At 35.8% G+C, this 21,775-nt stretch overlaps 1 protein-coding gene across 1 annotated transcript; it reads left to right on the plus strand.

Moving 5' to 3' along the window:
* Window positions 1-4,191: 4,191 nt before the first annotated feature.
* On the plus strand, window positions 4,192-21,269 carry LOC100265683 (ATP-dependent Clp protease proteolytic subunit 3, chloroplastic). The gene is made up of 5 exons (XM_002271613.5): window positions 4,192-4,588; window positions 5,235-5,349; window positions 10,521-10,696; window positions 20,540-20,635; window positions 20,744-21,269. The coding sequence occupies exons 1-5, from the start codon at window positions 4,298-4,300 to the stop codon at window positions 21,026-21,028; spliced, it is 963 nt and encodes a 320-aa protein (XP_002271649.1). The 5' UTR covers window positions 4,192-4,297; the 3' UTR covers window positions 21,029-21,269.
* The last annotated feature ends 506 nt before the right edge of the window (window positions 21,270-21,775 follow it).

Below are 21,775 nucleotides of genomic sequence, written 5' to 3' on the forward strand. Positions count from 1 at the left end.
TTTATTTCATATTATTGTTAATTATTAATTATATGGTATATTAATTATAAATATTTTATAATGTTAATTGATATTACATTTTGAAATTTTATAAAATCATATTTTGTAAGTTTATTTCATAGTATTATTAATTATAAATTATATGATTATTATTCATAAATATTTCATAACATTAATTGAAATATAGGTTGATGTCAAATAGAATGAATAGGTTGTAAGTAGTATTTTTGAAATGAAAAGTAAAGATATGAGGGCATTTTTGGAATAAAAGGAAAAAATATATGAGACATTTTTGGAATGAAAAATTTGACAAATACGTCATACTTTTATTAATAGTAGAGATGTGTGGAATAAAAAAATAGTTTGTAATTACAATTAATATAATTTTTAATTTTAATTGATATAGTATACTTTCTTTTCCTAAATGAATTAACATCTTAGCTCACTTAAGTTTACTCAATTTTCAAGTTGTATTGGTTTTGTTCTTATACCTATAAAAATGAATAAATATATTTAAGTTGTATTTGGCTTCCTAAAAGTACTCAGGAAAGGAAAAAAAAATAAAATTAAAAAATAATTATTTTTTCATATTTGATTTAAAGTAGATCAAAATATCGGTAACTCTACCTTTGTATAATGTACATGACACTAGTATGAGGCTTATCTAATTGCAACATAATAAATATGATTACATCAATACTATCATCATATCGCAAAAAGTGTTGACCCCTATTACTTATAAAATACAACCCAAATATAAGATGACTCACATATTACTAGCATAATGATAATTATCCCACATTAATCACATAATAGTTGAAATAAAAAATAATTCGATAATTATTACATAATGGCTAAAGCCTTCAAGATGGATATAATGAAAATCATTTGAGGCATAGCATAATTGATACATCCATCTATTAGCTTAATAATAGATCCATAGAAGGGAACTTATAAAAAAAAGCCTCAACCTCAAAACAAGGTATAAAAAACAATTCATTCTTTATCTATTATTTTCTCACTTCACTCCATAACTAACTTAATCATCAAAAAGGGATTAATTCAACATAGTCAAACCCTTTTTATTATTCTATCTCTTTGATCCACTAAAGGAAGGGGACATCTAATTTGAGCCTAACTTAAAAGGGGCACAACAAGTTGGCATCATGGGAAATAAACATAAAAGCCATCACTTAATAAACTTAGTGATGGTCAACACTCGAACTAATAGTAGGTGGCCTTGTGACAATCCCCCATTATTACGGATCAATAGTAAATGGAGAAAATAGAACAAAGGTTCCAAACATAAAGGGAAGATATGATGCACTAACTCAAGGAGTTGAATATGTGTAATAAAGAACTCAACCATGAAAACATTCGACTGAGAGGATAAATGCATGAGATTAGTTGGCATCTAAGCCTTCTCAGTCCATAGTCATCTCGTTAAAAGTAAGTTAGGGAAACATGGCATAAAAGGAGTCACTTGTTTGACTAAGAATCCACTAACTCCAAATGGGCATGACATAGTCCCACATCGAAAGGGAAGGGAAGAGTGCCCACTAGGCTATGGCTAACAAATCTTGTATGCTTGTTATACCTTTTCAAGCCCTTCGCTTTGTAAGCAATGCATGGCATCACCTCCACTTTGTTCAACAAGGCTACCATCAAGGAAGAGGAACCTAAGGAATTCGTAATCAATTTGTACTCCTTAAATTTAATATGTTCAATGGGATTACCAACCCATTGGAGCTTCTATTATATGTTAAACAAATGATGATTTTAACACAAAGAAATGACTTGCTACTTTGAAGGTCTTCCCATAAAGTTTTTATGGATTGACCTCATGTGGTTCCCCCAATCACCATCTAACTCCATCTTGAACTTTGAGTAGTTGTAAGCTACCTTTACCACTCAATACATCTACTTTGTATGGTAAAAAAGAGGTTAGAAGCCCTATTCCAAGTGCGGAAGACCACTAGAGAATTGATACAAGCATATATACAACATTTTAGTTGTATGTATGCTTGTATAAATTGATACACACATAACCAAATGCGGAAGCTTATTTATGTGAAACCTTGCTTCTTTACCAAAATGAGTTTCAATAAATTAATTAACTCAATTTAGAAAGACTATTCATAAATCATATGAAACCTTGCATTTTTACCAAAATGCTCTTATACATACTTATGAATAAAAACCCCATTTATACCTTAAATAATGTGCCACTTAGGAATATGAGCTTGAACAAGGATCATTAGGACTTATAGGAAAATACTAGCTTTCTCTAAATCTAATTATGAAGTTGACTCAATATTCCACTAAAGAGAGTCAATTGCACTCTAGTGTTTTATATCATTACATCGAGATAAGAATTAATTAAATCTAATTTTCCTTCAATCTATTACCTATTATCCAATGCATGCAGACTCCCTATAAAACTAGTATCAATAATCTAATGAGGTAGATGCCATCAACCTTTCAGAATTACTTTTACCATCCCCAAGTCTCAGTTCCTCCTATTATTGTAAGAAACCCTAGATTACTCTGTTCCCAAGCCTTAGATCATTAGAGTGCATGCAATTTATTCCCAGGACTCTCTAGTTTAAGCACAATAAAAACATGGTATTCAAAACCAATAAGAGAACCTAAATATAAAGATATATGATTTGCATGTTCCCAGATCGATTCTTGTTAGTGTAGAAAATTTCAAATCTGGAAAAGATCTCATAAACACAATAATCTTCCACCGATCATGCCTTCTTAAGTTTAGACACTGAGATGGTGGAAATCACTAAGGTAGAGGTTAGGGTTCTCTCTTTGGATTGAAGGAAGAGAGTGACAAAATTCTGAAACTTTAACTCATATAGGGATATTTACAAGTTTCCTATTAGGCTTAAGTGACTTAAGTCTCCCTTGGACTTGAGTCACTTAATCTAACTTAAAAAGGTTGTTAATTGATTAATTAACCAATTGATTCAAATTAATTAATTAGCCCAATTCAGAGATATTGTTCACTAACACCGTGCAACCTTGCATATTTACCAAACGTCCTTATGTACATAAGCGAACTAAGAATCAATCTAACCTTCATAAACCATGTCATCAATGTATATGAGTTTAAGTGGGGACCACTAGGACAACATTGGTTTCCTCATTATCCAATTTTGAAACTAACTCAACATCATATTATAGAAAGTCAATTGCGCTATAGTACTGTATATATTACAATAAGACACTAAGTATTTGAGTTCGTGACTTATTATCCAATATATATAATCTCCCATAACAATGTTTATAATATAACAATGTGAAAGTTATCAACATTTCAACATTACCTCTACCATCCTAAAGTTATGAACCTTTTATTATGTAATTAAATGACATATTCTAACATGCCAACATCATATGACAAATTTCATTAAAGGAATTAGTGTGATGCTATAAATTTTATGATTACACATCCTTAAGATTATTGAAGGGGACACACCATCTCAATGTTCATAAGATATTATAGTGTTTCTATTGAGAATATCTATTGTTATCAACTTTCATTAAAAGTGACTCAATCCATAGGAAATATATCTCCTAGGTCAAAAGCCACTAAAAACTGAGACACAAGAACTGTTATTAACTTATTTTTTATGTTTTAAATTATATTTTAAAAATAACTTTTATATATATATATATATATATGTATGTATTTTTAATCATTTTTTATATTAGTATAACTATTTTCAAAATGGTTATAAAAAAATAAGTGAAAACAACATATGTTTTTTTTGAAAACATCCTACTTTCTATTTTTAAAAATAAAAGATTATTTTCTATTTTTTGGTTATTAAGCGTATTTTTTATTTTTTATTATTTTGTTATTGTGAATAAAAAACTATTTAAAAAAATTGTTAAATAAAACCTTATTTTCTGTTAAAAAAATTGTCCAACATGTTTTTGAATATACAAAACAATTTTTTTATTTTTAAAAACATAAAATAGTTTTCAAAAACAATTTTGACCATGCTTTAATTTTTCGAAGTAAAAGAGATTCATGAATAATGCGTTGGAAAACATATTTTTGAAATGGGTTCTTAACAATATATTTTTTTTTTATTATATTTATCGTTTTTAAATTTTACTTCACTTCTCCGATTTACTATATTAAGTCTACTGGCGATATAGGTTTATCGGCCCAAGAACGACACCGTTTTAACCCAACCAATTACAGTCTTGTTTTCCATTGCTTTCCCGCAGTTTCTGAGGAAAAAGGAGAAGGAAAAGAAAGAGAGAAGAACCAGAGATGGAGAGGAGCTTAACTCTAACGTATGCAGCGTCAGCCTCAAGACCACTATGCTTCAATCGCAGTCCTTCATCATCATCGTTATGGCTTCCAAGCACTAGCAGAAGCAGTAGAAAGGGAAGAGCCGTTTCAATGGTTAAGGCATCCTCTGCCTCGAGACCGACCCTCGCTTCGAATTGGGATCTCTCCAGTCTTCAGTCTGCTTCAGCCCCCACTTGGCTGCCCAGATTCGAAGATCTTGACACCACTAACATGCTCCTACGCCAGCGAATCGTGTTCTTGGGCTCTCAGGTTTGCCCCGCAGACTCTTTCTCTTTGAAAATTGAGTTTTAAAAAGTGGATTTTTGAGATGGGTTTTGCGGACCCTTTTTTCCTTTGTCTTTGCAATTCTTTTTCTGGGCTGAAATGCCAAAATAGAATGAGATTTGAGATGGGTCTATCTGGAACTTACATTTATTTATTTATTTATTTATTTTTCTGGCTTAATATTGAATTCTTGAGGCGGGTTTTGCTGATTTCTCAGTGAGAAATTAAAGGAAGGGAGAATGAATTTGGGTTTCTTTCTATGAAATTTGATTTTTCTGGATTAATATTATCTTTTGAGATGGGGTTTTGTTTATTTCCTATGGGAAGTTTAAGGTAAGGTGACGCTTAAGATGGTTTTTGCTTTTCCATGCACCAGCTGGTTTTTCTAGCTTAAAGGTTGAACTTTTGAGATGGGTTGTGCAGATAATTACTCTTTAGCATTCTTTTGAGGATTTTAGTAATTGTTTGTGCTGATTAATCTTGTTTTATATATGCTTTACAATTTAAAGCTGGAACTTCTGAAGGCAGATTTTCTGTGCTCCTTGTTTCTATTATCAATTAAGTTTCGTATGTATTGAACCATGAACAAAGCGGGTTTTCAAGTTTTGGTTTTTTTATTGATGATGGTCAGGTGGATGACATGACTGCAGATTTGGTCATAAGTCAGCTCTTATTTTTGGATGCTGAAGACCAGGAAAAGGACATCAAGTTATTTATCAATTCACCTGGTGGCTCTGTTACTGCTGGTATGTCTAAAGGGCCCATTTATTGAGCTTGATGATCATTTTTTCTTCTTATGTATAACTCTATATGTTCATGGTTATCAGAGCTAATATTGAAAAGTGTTCTACATGCGCACTTCAAAGCATGTGAAGTACCTCTGAGACATGACATAACAAGAGTTTGGTGTAGGGTATGCATTCAACATTCCTATTGGTCAAATATGTATTTGATAGGTGTAGTATTCAACTAAAAAGAGAAGAATAAACTCTTATTTCATTGTAACATAAGACTCACATTGGACATTCTATCTTAACCATACACTTCAATTTGGACCAGGGGATACTACATAAAGAGAAAGCAAATTATTTAGTCATATCATGTATCCTAAAATCTGGGGATTAAATGAATTTGAGACTTAGACACACACTTGCACCCGACCCTTGTACCCAAGTCCAAGTAGAACATACTAGAGTTGTTCAGTTGTTGAATGAAATATGCTTGTGAACAGATGGCTTTCAGCTTGTTCTCCAATCAAATAATTGAAGCTTGAACTACACTCCCAGGATTGTCTGGGAGTGTAGTGAACCCTTTGCAAAAAGCAGTATGGAACTCCAGAATGGGATTAATAAATGCTAGGTAATATAATAGAAAACAATAAACAATATATTATCTTGTACATGCATCGACTAATGAACTTGCAGCAGACCACAAACCTGATTTTAAGGATAGTATCCTTCACTCACCATTATTATGTCTTCAATCCACATGAATTCACCAACTTTCTTGACCTAGGAGAACTTAGATTCACTAAGTTGTAATCATCTGCTGCTGATTAAGATATAAAACCACTTTCAATATCTTACCTATCAAAAAAAAAAAAATAAAAATGAAAAGAGAAAAGAAAACCACTTTCAATATCTTCATGACGAATTAATGTGCTCTATCTTGTAGGCTTGCATTTTCATTTTGATCAAGCATTTCTTAGTCTCATTTACTGCTAAGAGTGCCTCAAAACCGTTTTCTTGCACAATTTCTGTTGAAGTTCTAGCATTCCCTATTACAGTAGCTCAAAAGTCTGCGCTTTCCAAGCTGAATAAAATGATTATCAAAGGCATAGAGAGATTAGATTTAAGAATGAAGGACTTGTTCCTCAAATCATTATTTGCTTGGTATATGGTGTGGCAGGAGGATGCAGAGATTTCTTTGTTAAACTTCATTAGAGGGTCTAGTCTATGAGATAGTCTTTTCTATTTTTTATATTCCTTTTTCTTTTATGTTTACCTTCTTTTCTGTCAAGTTACTTCAGTTTTCCCCCCATTTATTGGCTCTTTTAATAACCTTCTCTCTTGTTGCCTATGGAAAAACAGATATAGAAAGTAAAACCAAACATCAGACATAACCAAATTTCCACTCAAAACTTCAACAAACATAATGGGGAAGAAAGTAAAACCAAGGAGAAAGAGAAGAAAAAAATAGAAAATCTTAAAGCTTTGTTAGGCTGTTGTAGAAATCCCACTTTGAAAAGAAGATAATGGAATCTCAAAATTAGTATGAAGATAGAGATAGATAAATCTTGGATTCTCACTAAGGCCTTTGAGGAGTGTCATTAAGGAGATAACCGAGTCTCACTATTAAATAATGCAAGGATGCAAAGATCATGATGATTAATTGTGCTCTTGTTTTGTGGCAATTAACATTATTTGTAGGCTTTAGACAATTCTAAAAACTTAGCAAGACAATAAACTAGAAGTTTTACTAATAAATAACCTATTGGGACTTTAATTCTTTTTCTCACCTTCTCTTTGCGGATGACACAATAGTATTTTGTGAGGCAAAGAAGGAAGACATGACCTACTTGAGCTGGATCTTATGTTGGTTTGAAGCCGTTTCAGGGTTAAGGATAAATCTGGCTAAAAGTGAAATTATTCCAGTAGGGGAGGTGGAAGAGATTCTTGAGATGGCTGTGGCGCTGGGATGCAAGGTAGGTCAGCTGCCATCAACCCACCTGGGGCTGCCCTTGGGTGCGTCCAATAAGGCCTCTTTCGTGTGGGATGGGGTGGAAGAAAGAGTGAGGTGGAAACTGGCCCTTTGGAAACGGCAATATATCTCCAAAGGCAGAAGAATCACCCTCATAAAGAGTACTTTGGCTAGTATGCCTTTGTATCAATTGTCTCTCTTCCGTATGCCTAAGATAGTGGTAAGAAGGCTAGAAAAGTTGCAAAGAGACTTCTTGTGGGGGGGAGGAAGTATGGAAAGAAAAGCCCACCTAGTCAATTGGGAGAGGGTGTGTGCAGGTAAGAAGAAGGGGGGGCTTGGTTTGAGGAAGCTAGTCCCCTTGAACAAAGCTTTGCTTGGAAAATGGGTGTGGAGATTCGCTCGGGCCAAGAACGAGATGTGGAAGCAAGTGCTTATGGCGAAATATGGGCAAGAGGAATTTGGGTGGAGGACTAAGAAGGCAAATGGGGCGTTTGGAAGGAAATTCTGAAGGAATCTAATTGGTGCTGGGATAATATGACTTTTAATGTAGGAAAAGGCACCAGAATTAGGTGCTGGACTGATCCTTGGTGTGGGGATGTGGAGTTGTCCCTAAGGTTCCCTCAGCTCTTTGCCGTGGCTGCCCAAAGGAACGCCACAGTGGGAGATATGTGGGACCAGAATTCTAGTCAAGGAGGCTGGAATCTAAGGTTTATTAGAGACTTCAACGATTGGGAGTTGGACGTGGTAGGCGAATTACTCCAAGTCTTAAGGAGCAAAGAATCACCTTGGAGGAGGACTCGGTCTCTTGGAAGGGAGGAAAAAATGGGAAGTTTGGTGTTAAGAAAGCGTATAGCTTGCTGATCAGCCCTAGTGTCTCCATGTTTCCTAAAAATGACATTTGGGTGGAGAATGTTCCAACTAAATTAGCGTTCTTTGTGTGGGAAGCTGCTTGGGGGAAGGTTCTTACCTTTGATAGGCTTCAAAAGAGAGGGTGGTAGCTTCCTAATTGTTGTTATTTATGTGGTAGCAAAGAGGAAAATGTAAATCATTTGCTCATTCATTGTACAGTGGCCAGAGTGCTGTGGGAGATTGTCCTTGGTTTGTTTGGTGCCCAGTGGGTTTTTCCAGAAACTGTAAAGGAGGTGGTTCTTAGCTGGAAGGGCTTATTTGTGGGTAAAAAGAGGAAAAAAATTTGGAGATCCATTCCGTTATTTATTTTTTGGATGGTTTGGAAGGAGAGGAATAGATTAGCATTTAGGGGGGGGGAGTTAGCTATTCAGAAAATTAAGAATTCTTTTGTTTGTAATGTGTGGGGTTGGGCAAAATTGTATAGTGGAGCGGAGTCACGTTCCCTTGTAGGATTCTTGGAGTGGTTAGCCTCCATTTAAGGGCTGGTGGGTTTTTTGTCTCTTTTGTCTTTTGTTGAGAGGCCTTCGTCGCCTTGTATACTCCTTTTATTTATTTATTTATTTTTTTGATAGGAAACGACAAAGGCATATATTAATATAAGGGAAAGTACAAGAGAAGGATGAGGAATCCTCCCCCCCAAGAAAACAGAACTACAATGAAACAAGTACGAGAAAATACAAAGTAGATACAGACAACTACTATGAGTTAGGCCAACCCAATGGAGTTGCACGCCGCTAACCAATCAAGGTGAATCACATTAAGGGGAATCCCCTTAAAAACCTTAGAACAAGAAACCCAAAGAGAAGCAAGGAAATGAATCATGTCCCAAAGGTTCTCTGAATTCCTTGATTTATCCTCAAAAATCCTTGCATTTCTTTCCCGCCACACCATCCATAATATAGCAATGCACGCAGCTTGCCATAATACAATCCCTCTCTTAGAAGATCCAAAACCATTAAAATTGATAGATATCATGTCAAAGACGCTCCTAGGAGGAACCCAATCTATCTTTGTTAACTGAAATAATCTGTGCCACAACCCCATCGTCATAGAGCAATGAAGAAAAAGATGATCTACTGTTTCTCCCTGCTCCATGCACAACATGCAAATGTCGGGACTAAGTGCTTTGTATACTCCTTTTATGCTATGCGGTGTTTTTGCCTTTTGTTAATATATGTGTTTACTTATCCAAAAAAAAAAAAAACATTCCTAATAATGAAATTAAAAGAAAATAGAAAGTCTTCAGAAAATAGAACTTTTTAAAAAATCTCACATAATCAACTATTTCTAGTATCAACTGCCAACAACCTAATTGTGCAGAAGTGCCAAAGCTTCTTCCATTTTGAATAAACCTTAAGGGTCTCTCCTCATCTCCCTCTTTCTCACATGTGCACACTCCATCTCTTCGAACCACTTCTATGCAATATTATATTCTTAATCAGAAGATCTTAAAAAAACACACACACTCACACATGATCTCTACTCTGATATAATTGGTATGCTGTAGGACAGCCTGTCGTCTTACCACTAGGCCATGCCCTTTTGGATTTCTCTTCAACATTAATAATATTTATCAAATGTTTGTGAAATGGATTAGATTGTTCCTGGTATTTGGACATGTGTGTATGTATGTTTGTGGTGTCTCATGTTCATCTCTCTCTATGTGTGTGCATCCCTCTCAGTAACAAATGCACAGAATGAGCAATTTTGTTCAGGTGACACTGTCACCTTTTTTAAATTGTAATTGGGCATTAATATTATGTAATGCTTTGATCAGAAGTGGCTTTGTAATAGATATTTTTTTAGCCTTTTTTTTTGTTTGCAATCTAAAATTATTCATTGTAGTCTTTTCCCTTATTTAATTTAGTACTCGGTTCTTCCTCCTATTCTTTCTGAAATGTAAGATGCTTTATACTCATAATTTGCTTAATTTTTTATTTGATTTCTAATTCTGTTTTCATTTAAACAAGATTTTCTGCTAATTTCTTTGTAGCATATTTCTAGCAGAACATCATTTTAGTTTCGTTTCATGTGCTTAGAGTCTAATCTACTACTCACCGGTCCCAAATTTGGAGGGAGGGTGGGATTGGGTTTGACAGAGAGCTGAAACATTTTGTGGACCTTGTGATGAAGAATCCTTTAGGTTTGTGATTGATATGCCTTTAGATAGAGCTGAGTTGCAGAAAAGTGTGCATTTACACTTATCCAAGTAGCTAGGGATAAGGTTTTGTTGAGTTTAGTACATTCAAAGAACTTTTTGGTTTGTTTTTGATATCATTTTTCTTCTTGCACTTACTGCTGCATGTAGGATTGGGGATATATGATGCGATGAAGTTGTGCAAAGCTGATGTTTCTACTGTTTGCCTGGGGCTTGCTGCATCTATGGGTGCCTTTCTTCTTGCTTCTGGTTCAAAAGGAAAAAGGTTTTGCATGCCAAATTCAAGAGTGATGATCCATCAACCTCTTGGAACGGCCGGGGGCAAGGTATGCTTGGATTCTTTTGTTTATTTTCATTGATCATGTTCAGAAATAAGAATTTTCTATCCTTAGATACAAGGCTCGCTGTACTTTTTCATGATCATATTATTTGGAATGATGCTAGATATCGGTCTTATACATTAGAATTTGAGTCATGATGCAGCACCTGCATTGGCTTAGTAGCTGCAGGTCTAATGGATAAATCATAATGAATCCTGGATGCATTTTCTGTCTCCGCTTTAGAAAGTTGGAGAAGAAGAATTATGAGACTAGGAATTGGAAAACAAAAGTACATGGACTTGTTTCATCACCAACCCTTCTTGAAACTGAGACCTATGAGATATGGTACGGTTTCTTTAATTCCAAGGGAAGTTACTGGATAGCTTGAAGGAAATTCAGTTATATGGAGATGACTATGGAAGACAAGGATGATTTTGGTTGTTTGGAGCTCATTCATGAAAGCTTAAAAGAAATGGAGGCTTTGCAGCTAGAGATGGTCTTAGCAGAACCTGAATGTTTTCTCTCCTTTCTCTCAGCATTTAATGGCGAGTATCCACTACATGATTGAATTGCATTAAATCAAGCCTAAACATGAGCCATGAATCAGCAGTAATCCAACAATGGTTCATGGTCTTCACAGCTCCACAAAATCCACTTATTCTCTTATCTGCTTCCTTTCGAAATCGGCTAATGTTATTCTAGGTGTTGATAACCCCTGTTTGTGAGCTAAAGTACATGAACTGATTAGCTATTAGAATAGTTGTAATCTGGGCAGTGATAGATATGATGGATGTGTAACTCTGATTTTGAATGGATTCATTGGTTGGGAGGATTTCCTGGTCTTAGAGAATTGTTATTCAGGAAAAAAATATTATCCTTGTCAGATGGAGTCAGTTTCATTGGTTGCTTGATTTGTTTTTAGTTTGCCTCTTTTATTTATTTTTTTGCATTCTTATTGCTTCTAATTTCAGAACTCATGCACCATTTTTTCTTTGTATTTTCCTTGTCTTTCTAGTTTCTTTTTGTTTACATCTTAAGAAAGGACTATTATAGATTACACCATAATGAAACTTTCATAGGAAGCATTAGCAAAAGAACCTTTTTTTGTTGAATAATTTCTATTTGTGTTTTCTGTGATAATATAAAAGATATCAGTTATCCCCACTTTTAGTTATGAAGATCCATACAAAAAGCGTCAGTTGGGTAGATTGCACCAGTACATCCTACTCTTTTTCTTATTCTATCCTTGATCTATTTTTATTAGATCTGAACCAAATGATACTTGTAGGAGCACAGTTGTGAGGCACCATAACAGAATGAATGTCATACACTTGGTTTCAAAAGATTCGGCACTAGGGCTGAAGGCGAGATTGAAGGTGTGGAATAAAGAAGTTTTTGGTAATGCTGCTGTCCAAAAAGAGCTAGCATTGAAGCAGGTGGGTTTTCGGGATTCTAAAGAAATGGATTCTCCGCTACTAATGGAGGAAGAGGCAGCCAGAAGGGCAGCAAAAGAAGAGTACTGTAAATGGGCTCTTATAGAGGAAATCTCTTGGAGGCAAAAGTCTAGATAGATTTGGTTGGAGGAGGGGGATAAGAGGACTAAATTTTTTCCCAAAATTGCAAATGCCCATAACTGGAGGAATTTTTTTGGCTAAGATTAAGGTGAATGGGGAGTGGCTTTTAGAGGATTTCAACATTAAGCAAGGAGTGGCCCAGGCTTTTCATAATCTTTTGTTTGACATGGGAGAATGGTGAAATTCCTTAAATGACATTTCTTTCACGACTTTGGAGTTTGGATCATCATGAGGTGATGATGTAGGACAACCCTAGGATGGTTGCCTACACTCAAGGGTAGGTGGGCTAGGGTTTTATTTTTAAGGTGTAAGGAGAGGAACAAGGAATAAATTTTATGGTAGAGAAAATTATAAGATAAGAAATAGAGAGAAAGAAGAAACAATGAAGAAAAGATGGAAAACCGTAGAGTCTCATTAAGGCCTTATACGAGTCTCACCTAGAAGAAAATCAATGGAGTCTCACCATTAAGGGTTGCAACCTTACAATGAAAGAAAGTATAATATTATTCATCAAATTCATCCCTTTGATTTACATTGATTAGCCTATTTATAGGCTTCTCTAAGAAATCCAAAGTCTACTAGGACTCTAATAACCTATTATGATTCTAATTCTAATTATAACATCCAAAGTCTACTAGGACTCTAATAACCTATCATGACTCAAATTCTAATTATATTATAACTCACCTAGCTAATCCTAATTAGACTCCAAAAAATACCAATCCCAATTCAATTCTAATTAATATTAATCCTACTTAGGTCTTCACTTTCTTCCTTGAATAAACTTTAAAAGGCTTTCCACCATCAGGTGATGGGCTTAGAGGGGTCCTTTTCAAAGGAGGAAGTGTTTAAAGCCTTGTCTGAACTAAATGGGGACAAAGCTCTTGGTCCAGATGGTTTTACTATGACTTTTTGATAATTTAGTTGGGATTTTGTGAAAGATGAGGTGATGGGGTTCTTTAGAGATTTTTTTCGCTTGAGGCAAGTTTGAAAGAAGCTTAATTGCCACCTTCTTGGCTTTAATTCCAAAGAAAGGGGGTGTGAAGGACTTGAGAGATTTCAAATCAATTAGTTTGGTAGGTGGTCTTTATAAGCTCTTGGTAGAGGTGTTGACAAATAGATTAAATAAAGTGATGGGAAAAGTGGTGTCTAAGTTTTAGAATGCTTTTGTAAAGGAAAGACAAATTTTAGATGTGACCCTTATAGCAAATGAAACAATCAATTCATTATTGGTGGACGGTTTTAGTGGTGTCATTGGTAAGTTGGACATTGGAAAAGCCTATGATAATTTCAATTAGGCTTTCTTGTTAGCGGTTATGGAAAAAATGGGTTTCGGCAAAAAATAGATTAGATGGATACACTGGTGTATATCCCTAGGAAAGTTTTCAGTGTTGGTCAATGGGACACCTTTTGGTTTCTTTTAGAGTTTGAGGAGGTTGAGATAAGGGGATCCTCTTTCGCCTTTTTTGTTTGTTTTGACCAGGGGGGTGTTGAGTTACCTATTAGAGAGAGTTGGGAGAGGGGAGGTCTCACATCTTTTGTTTGTAGATGATACTTTGGTTTTGTGATTCATAATATCAATTGGTTCACCTAAGTTGACTACACATGGTTTAAAGCACTATCAAGGCTTAAAATTAATCTAGAAAAAAGTGAATTGATTCCAATTGGAGGGGTTACAAATGTAGATGTTTTGGCAATGAAATTGGGTTGCAAGGTGAGAAAAATTCCTTCTTTTTACCCAAGATTACCTCTGCGAGCCCCTTATAGATCTGAAGCAGGTTGGGATGAAGTGGATGAAAAGTTTCATAGAAGACTATCGATGTAGAAAAGACTATACATCTCTTAAGGAGGGAGACTTACATTGATTAGAAGTACTTTGTTGAGTTTGTCAATTTATTTCATGTCTTTGTTTGTAATCCTAGAAAGGTTAGAATGAGATTAGAGAAGTTTTAAGGTTTGTTTTTTTTTTTTTTTTTTTGGGGATGTGAGACTTCAGAGAAAAAGTCTCATTTGGTTAGTTGGTCTATTGTTTGTATGGATAAGAGAAAAGGGGGCTTGGGTATTACAAGTCTCTCTCTATTGAATCAGGCCCTCCTTGTCAAATGGAGCAAGAGATACGTTTTTTATGGGGGATCTTTTCTAGAGCAGATTATAGAGGGGAAGTGTGGGAGGGAAGGAATGGGTTGGCACCCTTGTGAAGTTAGAGTTGGTTATGAGGGTTGGTGTTTGGAAGGAGTGAGGTCTTTTCTTTAGTAAAACCTCTTTTGATGTGGATAATGGCAAAAAGGTTAAGTTTTGGACAGATAGATGGTGTGTGGAGTCGTCCTTGTGTAATTCCTTTCTCTCTTTGTATGCATTCACTTTGTCAAAAGAAGTCTAGGTGGTGGATATGTGGAAAGACTTAGGAGGGAAAGGGACATTGGATCTGTGTTCACAAGGCATTTTAATTATTGAGAGTTGGAAGTTGTTGAGACCTTTTTTTTTTCCAATGTTGTGAGGAAAGATGGTTAGAAGGGAAGATAATAACAAGGTGATTTGCAGAAAAGCCAAAAAAGGATTGTATTCAGTCAAATCTTTCTATGCAACCTTGTAGGTGGGGAGGGCGGTCTTTTTTCCAATGAACATTATCTAGAATCCATGGGTCCCGTCTAAGGTGAAATTTTTTGCATGGGAGGTGAGTTGGGGGAAAGTTTTGATTTTAGACAATCTCTAGAAGAGAGAGCGATCACTAGTGAATAAATGTTATTTGTGCAAATTGGAGAGGGAATCTATTGATCACATTCTTCTTCACTGCTCTAAAGCAAGGATTCTTTGGCTCCTATTAATCTTCTTATTTAGTGTAAATTGAGTGATCTCTTCCTCAATAAAAGATACATTTTTAAGTTGGCATGGCATCTTTGTAGGGAAGAAAAAGAAAAAAGGTGTGGAAAACCACCTCCCTTTGCATTTTTTAGACAATTTGGTGGGAGCGTAATCAAAGAGCTTCTAAAGATAAGGAACAAAATGATCAAAATTTTTTTTGTTCCCATATAATCTTTCTACTTGGGTTAGCATGTACATAAGTGAAAGCTCAATGGCTTTGTTTGATTTGCAAAGTGGGTTGGGTCTTCTTGAGTGTCTTGGGTGTTTTTTGTATACTTTAGACGAGGCCTTCCTTTAGGTGCTACTTGTATATGTCCTGTGTACTTGGGTGTACTTTTTTCTGTTACTAATTTATATTTAGCTATCTTTACCTATCCAAGAAAAAAAAAAGAAAAATGATTCAAGAAAAAAAAAAGAAATATGATTATGATGATGATGATGATGATGATGGTGGTGATGGTGATGGTGATGGTGCTGATGGTGATGGTGATGGTGCTGGTGATGGTGCTGGTGATGGTGATGGTGATGGTGCTGGTGATGGTGCTGATGGTGGTGATGGTGATGGTAATGGTCATGGTCATGGTCATTATTATTATTATTATTTGTGGGTGGTGTGAGGAAGCATAAAAAGATGTGCAAAAAAGATGCAGATGCATATCAAGTGCAACCTTCAAAATTTGAATATAAATCTACCATTTTCAGTTTTTACAATTGCAGGAAAGCTTTCAATATAAGTAGGGTAGTCAGGGAAGATTTTTCTTAGGCATTGACATTAAGGGCTCAAATTGAATTACGATTCTGAAGCACTAAAATACAATGTATGCCATTTGGTGGCCCTGCTAAGGGAGTTTTTTTTTTACCTTTATTTTTTTTTCTTTTTGTGTTGAAATGATTACATTATCAAAATTTAGTTTTTCTTTTAGAAATTTTTTTGGATAAGAAACAACAATTTTATTGCATTGAATTATGAAGTACAAAGAAGAGTGAGAAATCCTTTCAATAAATATACAATCCTCTATACAAAGAAGGATAAAAAAGGCGGATAAGTGTATGTTGGTTTAAAAGGTCAAATCTAACTATAACTCACATAATATAGAATCTTGTACAAAAGGAATCATGTCTTGCTCCATGTTTTGCTAATGCATCTGTTGCATTTTTGCTTAAGCGATGAGTCCAGGAGAAGGAATATCATAACTCATCAAACTTTCATCATCATCTTTCTTTCTAAGTCAACCATGATATGACAATAGCATAATCACCTTCTACTAGAAAATTAGAGAAATCTAAAGCTTTGGCCCATACAAACCCTTCCCAAAGGGCTAGAATTTCTAGCCTTAATTTATAAACCCTGGCCTACAGTTTTAGAGAATGTTCTTAACACTCTGCCACAATGATCTCTAATCAACCCTCCAATCCCTAATTGCCCTTGGTTGCCTGAAGAACATCCACCAAAATTCAGCTTAACAAAACCACTATAGGTGGTAGCCATTCATTAGGTATCTCCTTAGTTAATTTGTGGTTCTGCAAATGAAGTTCCAATCTAGCAAAAGTTTCACTGTTGAAGTCCATAGTGAAAAAGAGAAATAAAACAGGTCCCAAATTGCTCCTAGAGTCCTCTACCCAATCCTCAAAAGTACTTGTGTTCCTTTCCCACCAAATAATCCAAATCAAAGTGAGACTGACAATAGGCTAAAGAGTCTTGTGTATGATCATCCAATATTTTACCATGTAGATAGCTGGTGGGAGCACTAATATTTGGTGCTAAAGTTTTATGCCTCTATTCTTGATGCCGTGAGTAGTGAGGATCAAATCAGAGAAAATTCAATGGAATTTCCTTTGAGGAGCAGTAATCTAAAATCATTCACTTGTCAAGTAGTGGAGTTTGGGAGTTTTTCTGTGCTTATCACGGCTTTATTAGGGAAGTAGCTTTGGAGATTTTGGGCTGAGCAAGATAAGTTGTGGAGGATGAGTATTTAGACTAAATTTGGGAGGGAAACTGGCGTTGGGCCTCTACTTTAGTCTGACTAAAACGACTTCTTTTCCTGAAGGAAAAGCAAGCTGGGAAGGGAAAGTGGTTAAGGAGGGGGTGGGAGGGGTATGGGGTTGGCTTGCGGAGAGCAACTAGGAAGAGGTGGAAGCTTGTTGATGAAATACATGCATTGTAGGGGTGGACAGTCATGCATTGAAGGAGATTTTCTTATGGTTTTGTTTGACATTGCCTTGCACAAACAAGCTTGGGTGGTGGACATTTGGGAGGCGCATGGTGTTCTTAGTTATTGGTCTCCTCCCTTTTGGAGAAGCTTTAATGATAGAGTTGGGAGTGGTATATATTTTTCTTCAATTTCTCCAGTCAGTTGTTTTGTGAGGATGCAGCTATAATATGGTTTGGATGATAATGATGAATGGTGCTTTCTCTGTCAAATCTTTCAATATAAACTTTTGTGTCTTAGGTGGTCAACATCTTTTTTGGCTAGGGAGAATTGGTCTCATTTTGTGCCATCTGAAGTGATTTTTTTCACTTGGGAAGCTCCAATGGAGAAAAATCTTGCTAGTAAGTTTTAAAAACAAGTGCTCCTTTACCATCTGAAGTGAATTTTTTCACTGGGGAAGCTCCGTTGGAGAAAAATCTTGCTAGTAAGTTTTGAAATCCAGTGCTCCTTTACTATCAAGTATTGTCTCTATAAGTAGGATTAGGAATTGGGTATTCATATCCTAATTCACTGTAGGTTAGCTAGAAGGTTGTGGATGTGATTTTCTTTATTTGGTATCTTCTGAGCACTTTCAAGGTCTTCAAGGGGCCTTTTGCTGTAGAATTACTGATGAGATCTTTGTCTGGAGAAAGCAAAGAAGGTTATGGAGGCTTGGTCCTTTGTGTATGATCTGGTCCACTTGGAAAGATAGAAATAGAACAAGCTTTGAGTGTGATGAAAATTCAGAAGGGTTGGTGAGAGCATCTTTTTAAATATCTTGTTTTTTTGGTCTGCAATTTCCATGGATTTGAATGTTGAATCCTTGTCAGACCTTATTGACAGGTAGGAGTGAGGCTTTGTCTTTTTCCTCTCTTTGAAGTGCTCTGTATACTTCCAGTGCACTTGTATTGCACTGCCTTTTTGTTAGGAACCTTTTGTAAGTCTTATTTTATTTGCCTATCCATCAAAATATTAGAGAGGGGAAAAGCAAGCCCGGATGGAAGGGCATTGTATCAATTGCTTGTTGAAAATCAATCTGGAGATTGAGATAGAGCAACTGGCAAGCTGAGCAGTTGCATGAAAAAACTGTATAAAGTCTCATGTTTTTGGTTTCCTGGGTTCATGTAAGTTTGGGCTTTTGGGTTCAACTAAACCCCAAGTCAAGCCTAACCCAGAGGGTCTCTGGACACAGTTTGATTGCCCTGTGTCTGGCACTTAAAACACTGAATTCTTGCTGTTGAATGTGGCACTGGAGTTGCTAAATGTGGAGACTTTTGTCAAGATTATAAGGGTTTTGGAACAACTAAATATGGATTAGGGTTATTTAGTGGCTTTGGTCCATGCAGTCTTGGAGTTAAGCTCTTCTACAAGTATTGACCCATATATTAAGCCAGATTTCCAAACTAGAACTTTGTCTTCTTTGTCCTAAAGCAATATACCCCAATCTTGCCCCTTTGACCTGTGAGCATGTTTGCAGACTAGAATTGAGGGCCATTTGAATTGTCCAACATATATGCAGTAGAACTGCGTATTAAACGGTTATTACCAAGGAACCTGGTACCCAAGCATGACTCCTAGTTCTTCCTGGGATATCATATTACACAAACATTAAACTCATTTTGGACAGATATCAACCCAGGATGTTAAATCTGGCACAAATTCAACTGCTATTATCATCAGTCAAGATAAATGCAACATTTTCAATCAAATCTCAATCGAGTACTTTTTTGCTGTTACTATTTGATCTTGATTCTGAATCAAATTGGATGTTAGTATTCTAAGGCTTGGGTGTAACCATGCAAATGAAGCCTGCCTATGGGATAGGCTAGGTTGCAATGCTGTGGTCTTTTTAATTAGATGTAATCAGATTGGATAGGCTAGCGTGAGCAATCTGAAGATTAGTTCCCTGGAAAGTAATTGTTTGAGGAATTAGAGGAATGAGATTACTGGTGAATAAACCCTAGTTCCTCTTATCCAGTAGCCATCCACTTTTCCATGAATTGCCTAATAGTTGGTCACAACTGGCCATGTGACCATAAGAAAATAAATTAAGGTGAAAAACAAATCTTGTTCATACTGTCAGGTTTTTTGAACAGTGTAAAGTATTTGAAAAATTTGAAAAATTGGTTTAAATCAAATGGTTAATAGCCACCCCACCAGGCTGATTTTTCGCTCGATCTAGCAAATGGGATCATGAAATGTTAGTTCCTGATTTCCTGTGATGTTGACATGCAAGTTGAAATTGGTTACTAGGTGCACCAGACAGGGTACAATTAGAGAAGAGCCAAGCTTTTTGGTTTTCCTTCTTCCATGTAGTCACCTAGTTCCACAAGGGAATTTAACCCAAGTGAATAACTATCTTCTATGTCCTAAGTTTTCATTCTCTAGTTTAATCTTCTGTACAATTTTTCAGAAAACATTGTTGCACATGAGAGGTGAACTTTGTTAGACCATCAAGCTGGGATAGCTGATGAAACTGCCATTTGGAAAGGTTGCAAAACTACAGCTGTGTTAACTAACTACTTGATATAAAGTGATTTTACTTAAACATTTAAAGCAGTGCCTTTGGAATTTGGTTTCTTGTTGTGAGGTTGTAAATGATTGACCCTACGTCTTCAGGGTGACAAGAAAAAAAAAAATGCAAAAGTAAATGAACAAAAATTTTTGCCTGATAATTTTATGGAAATGATTTCCTTTAAAATGATGAGCTATTTGATGAATTATATGAAGTTAGTTTATTAAATGATTATGCTAGATCCCCTTTAAATGGAATTTGCAGCCGAGAGATTTCCACTGCTGAATATGGAACTGTAGTAGATATTTTTCTTCATTTTTTTTAATCTTGTTAGGAAGTATTTTGGCTTATGTTTGTGTGAAGCATTACATGCTAAGAGCATGTTTGGAATGTTGGAATAGAAAATGGGAATGAAAAACCAATTCCATTCTCATTTATTAATGTGTTTGAATTGTTCTTTAGAATGAGAATAGGAATAAAAAATTCAGTGTTATGAAAACCAAATCCCCCTCTCACTAGGATTTTGATTCTTCTCTTGTACATGGGATTATGATTCACTTCCATGCCCATCCTATTTTTATGTGTATTCCTGCATACCAAATGCACCCTTAGTGTATTAATCAGTGTAGAAAGGAGGTTTAATCCTCATATTTCTTGTAACCAGGTGGGACTCTGTTATTTCTAACACAAGGTTTATATGTGATTCCAGGCAACAGAGATGGGGATACGAATCCGAGAAATGATGTACCACAAAATTAAGCTGAATAAGATACTGTCAAGAATCACAGGGAAACCTGAACAACAGGTTTTGGGCATCAAATAATACTGTCTTCTATTTCTCCTAGTGTCCTGTTTTGGTAGTTCATTGTGAAATTTCCCATATTTGTTTAGTTACTTTGTTGATTATTTGCAGATAGAAGCAGATACTGACCGTGATAATTTCATGAATGCTTGGGAGGCAAAAGAGTATGGATTGATTGATGCAGTTATTGATGATGGAAAGCCAGGATTAGTTGCACCCACCGCAGATGCAGGACCTCCTCCAAAAACGCGGGTTTGGGGTCTGTGGAAAGTTGAAGGGAGTAGGAAAGCCAAAAAGAATCTACCCTCAGAGCATAAACTTTTGCAAAATGGGCACCAAGGAGGTGATGATGAGAAAGGCACAGAACAAGAAAAGGAAGCATCATCACCAGTATGAGGATGAAGCCAGGAATATGGTTTGTTCACCTTGTAATGTTTTACCGCTCACTGCAGTCAAGTTAGCTAATTGTTTTGAGTGGCTTGATCAATGCAAAGCATTTAGAGAAATGGAACAATTGTGAGGGATCCTTCACACTTACTGAGTAGAAGTACTTAAGTCCCCTATAACTTAAAATTTTGCTTTTTACCCAAAAACAAAATACACTATTTGTATTAGTGCATGAAAATTTTGTTGGCTCTATGCTCTTGTAGTTTCATTGTAACAACCACGGGGATGCTGCGTGAGCTGCTTTTGAACTTGATAAATGGAGACCAGAATCAGCCCTGAGGGCCAGGTTTTTTTCTCCTGTAAAAGGGGCGGGGCAATTCTCATCAACTTCTAGTTAATGGGATTATGGGAGTGCTTAGGATTGGACATGCTCACCACCATCTCCATAGCTGGAAAAGAAACCAAGGAAAACATAGACATGAAAATGACTGGGAACCAGATTTGATGAAAAGAGAAATGCATAAGTACTGTAGTTAAGGTTTTTATTTTCAGGAAATTTTCTTACCATTAACCAGTTGACTTGGTTTTTGTTTCACTGATTCATTAGCCTACTTCCCCTTCGAATGTATAACCAATACAGCATCAGTATTAGCGTTATTTACATGGCTGCATTGGATCGAAACATCTACAAATTATAGACCATTTCGGTAAGGTTCTCAAGGCCCTCTGTTAGCGAAGTCCTGGCTCCATCAATTC

The sequence above is a fragment of the Vitis vinifera genome, chromosome 14, assembly GCF_030704535.1.
Source record: "Vitis vinifera cultivar Pinot Noir 40024 chromosome 14, ASM3070453v1".
Classification (NCBI taxonomy): Eukaryota; Viridiplantae; Streptophyta; class Magnoliopsida; order Vitales; family Vitaceae; genus Vitis; species Vitis vinifera.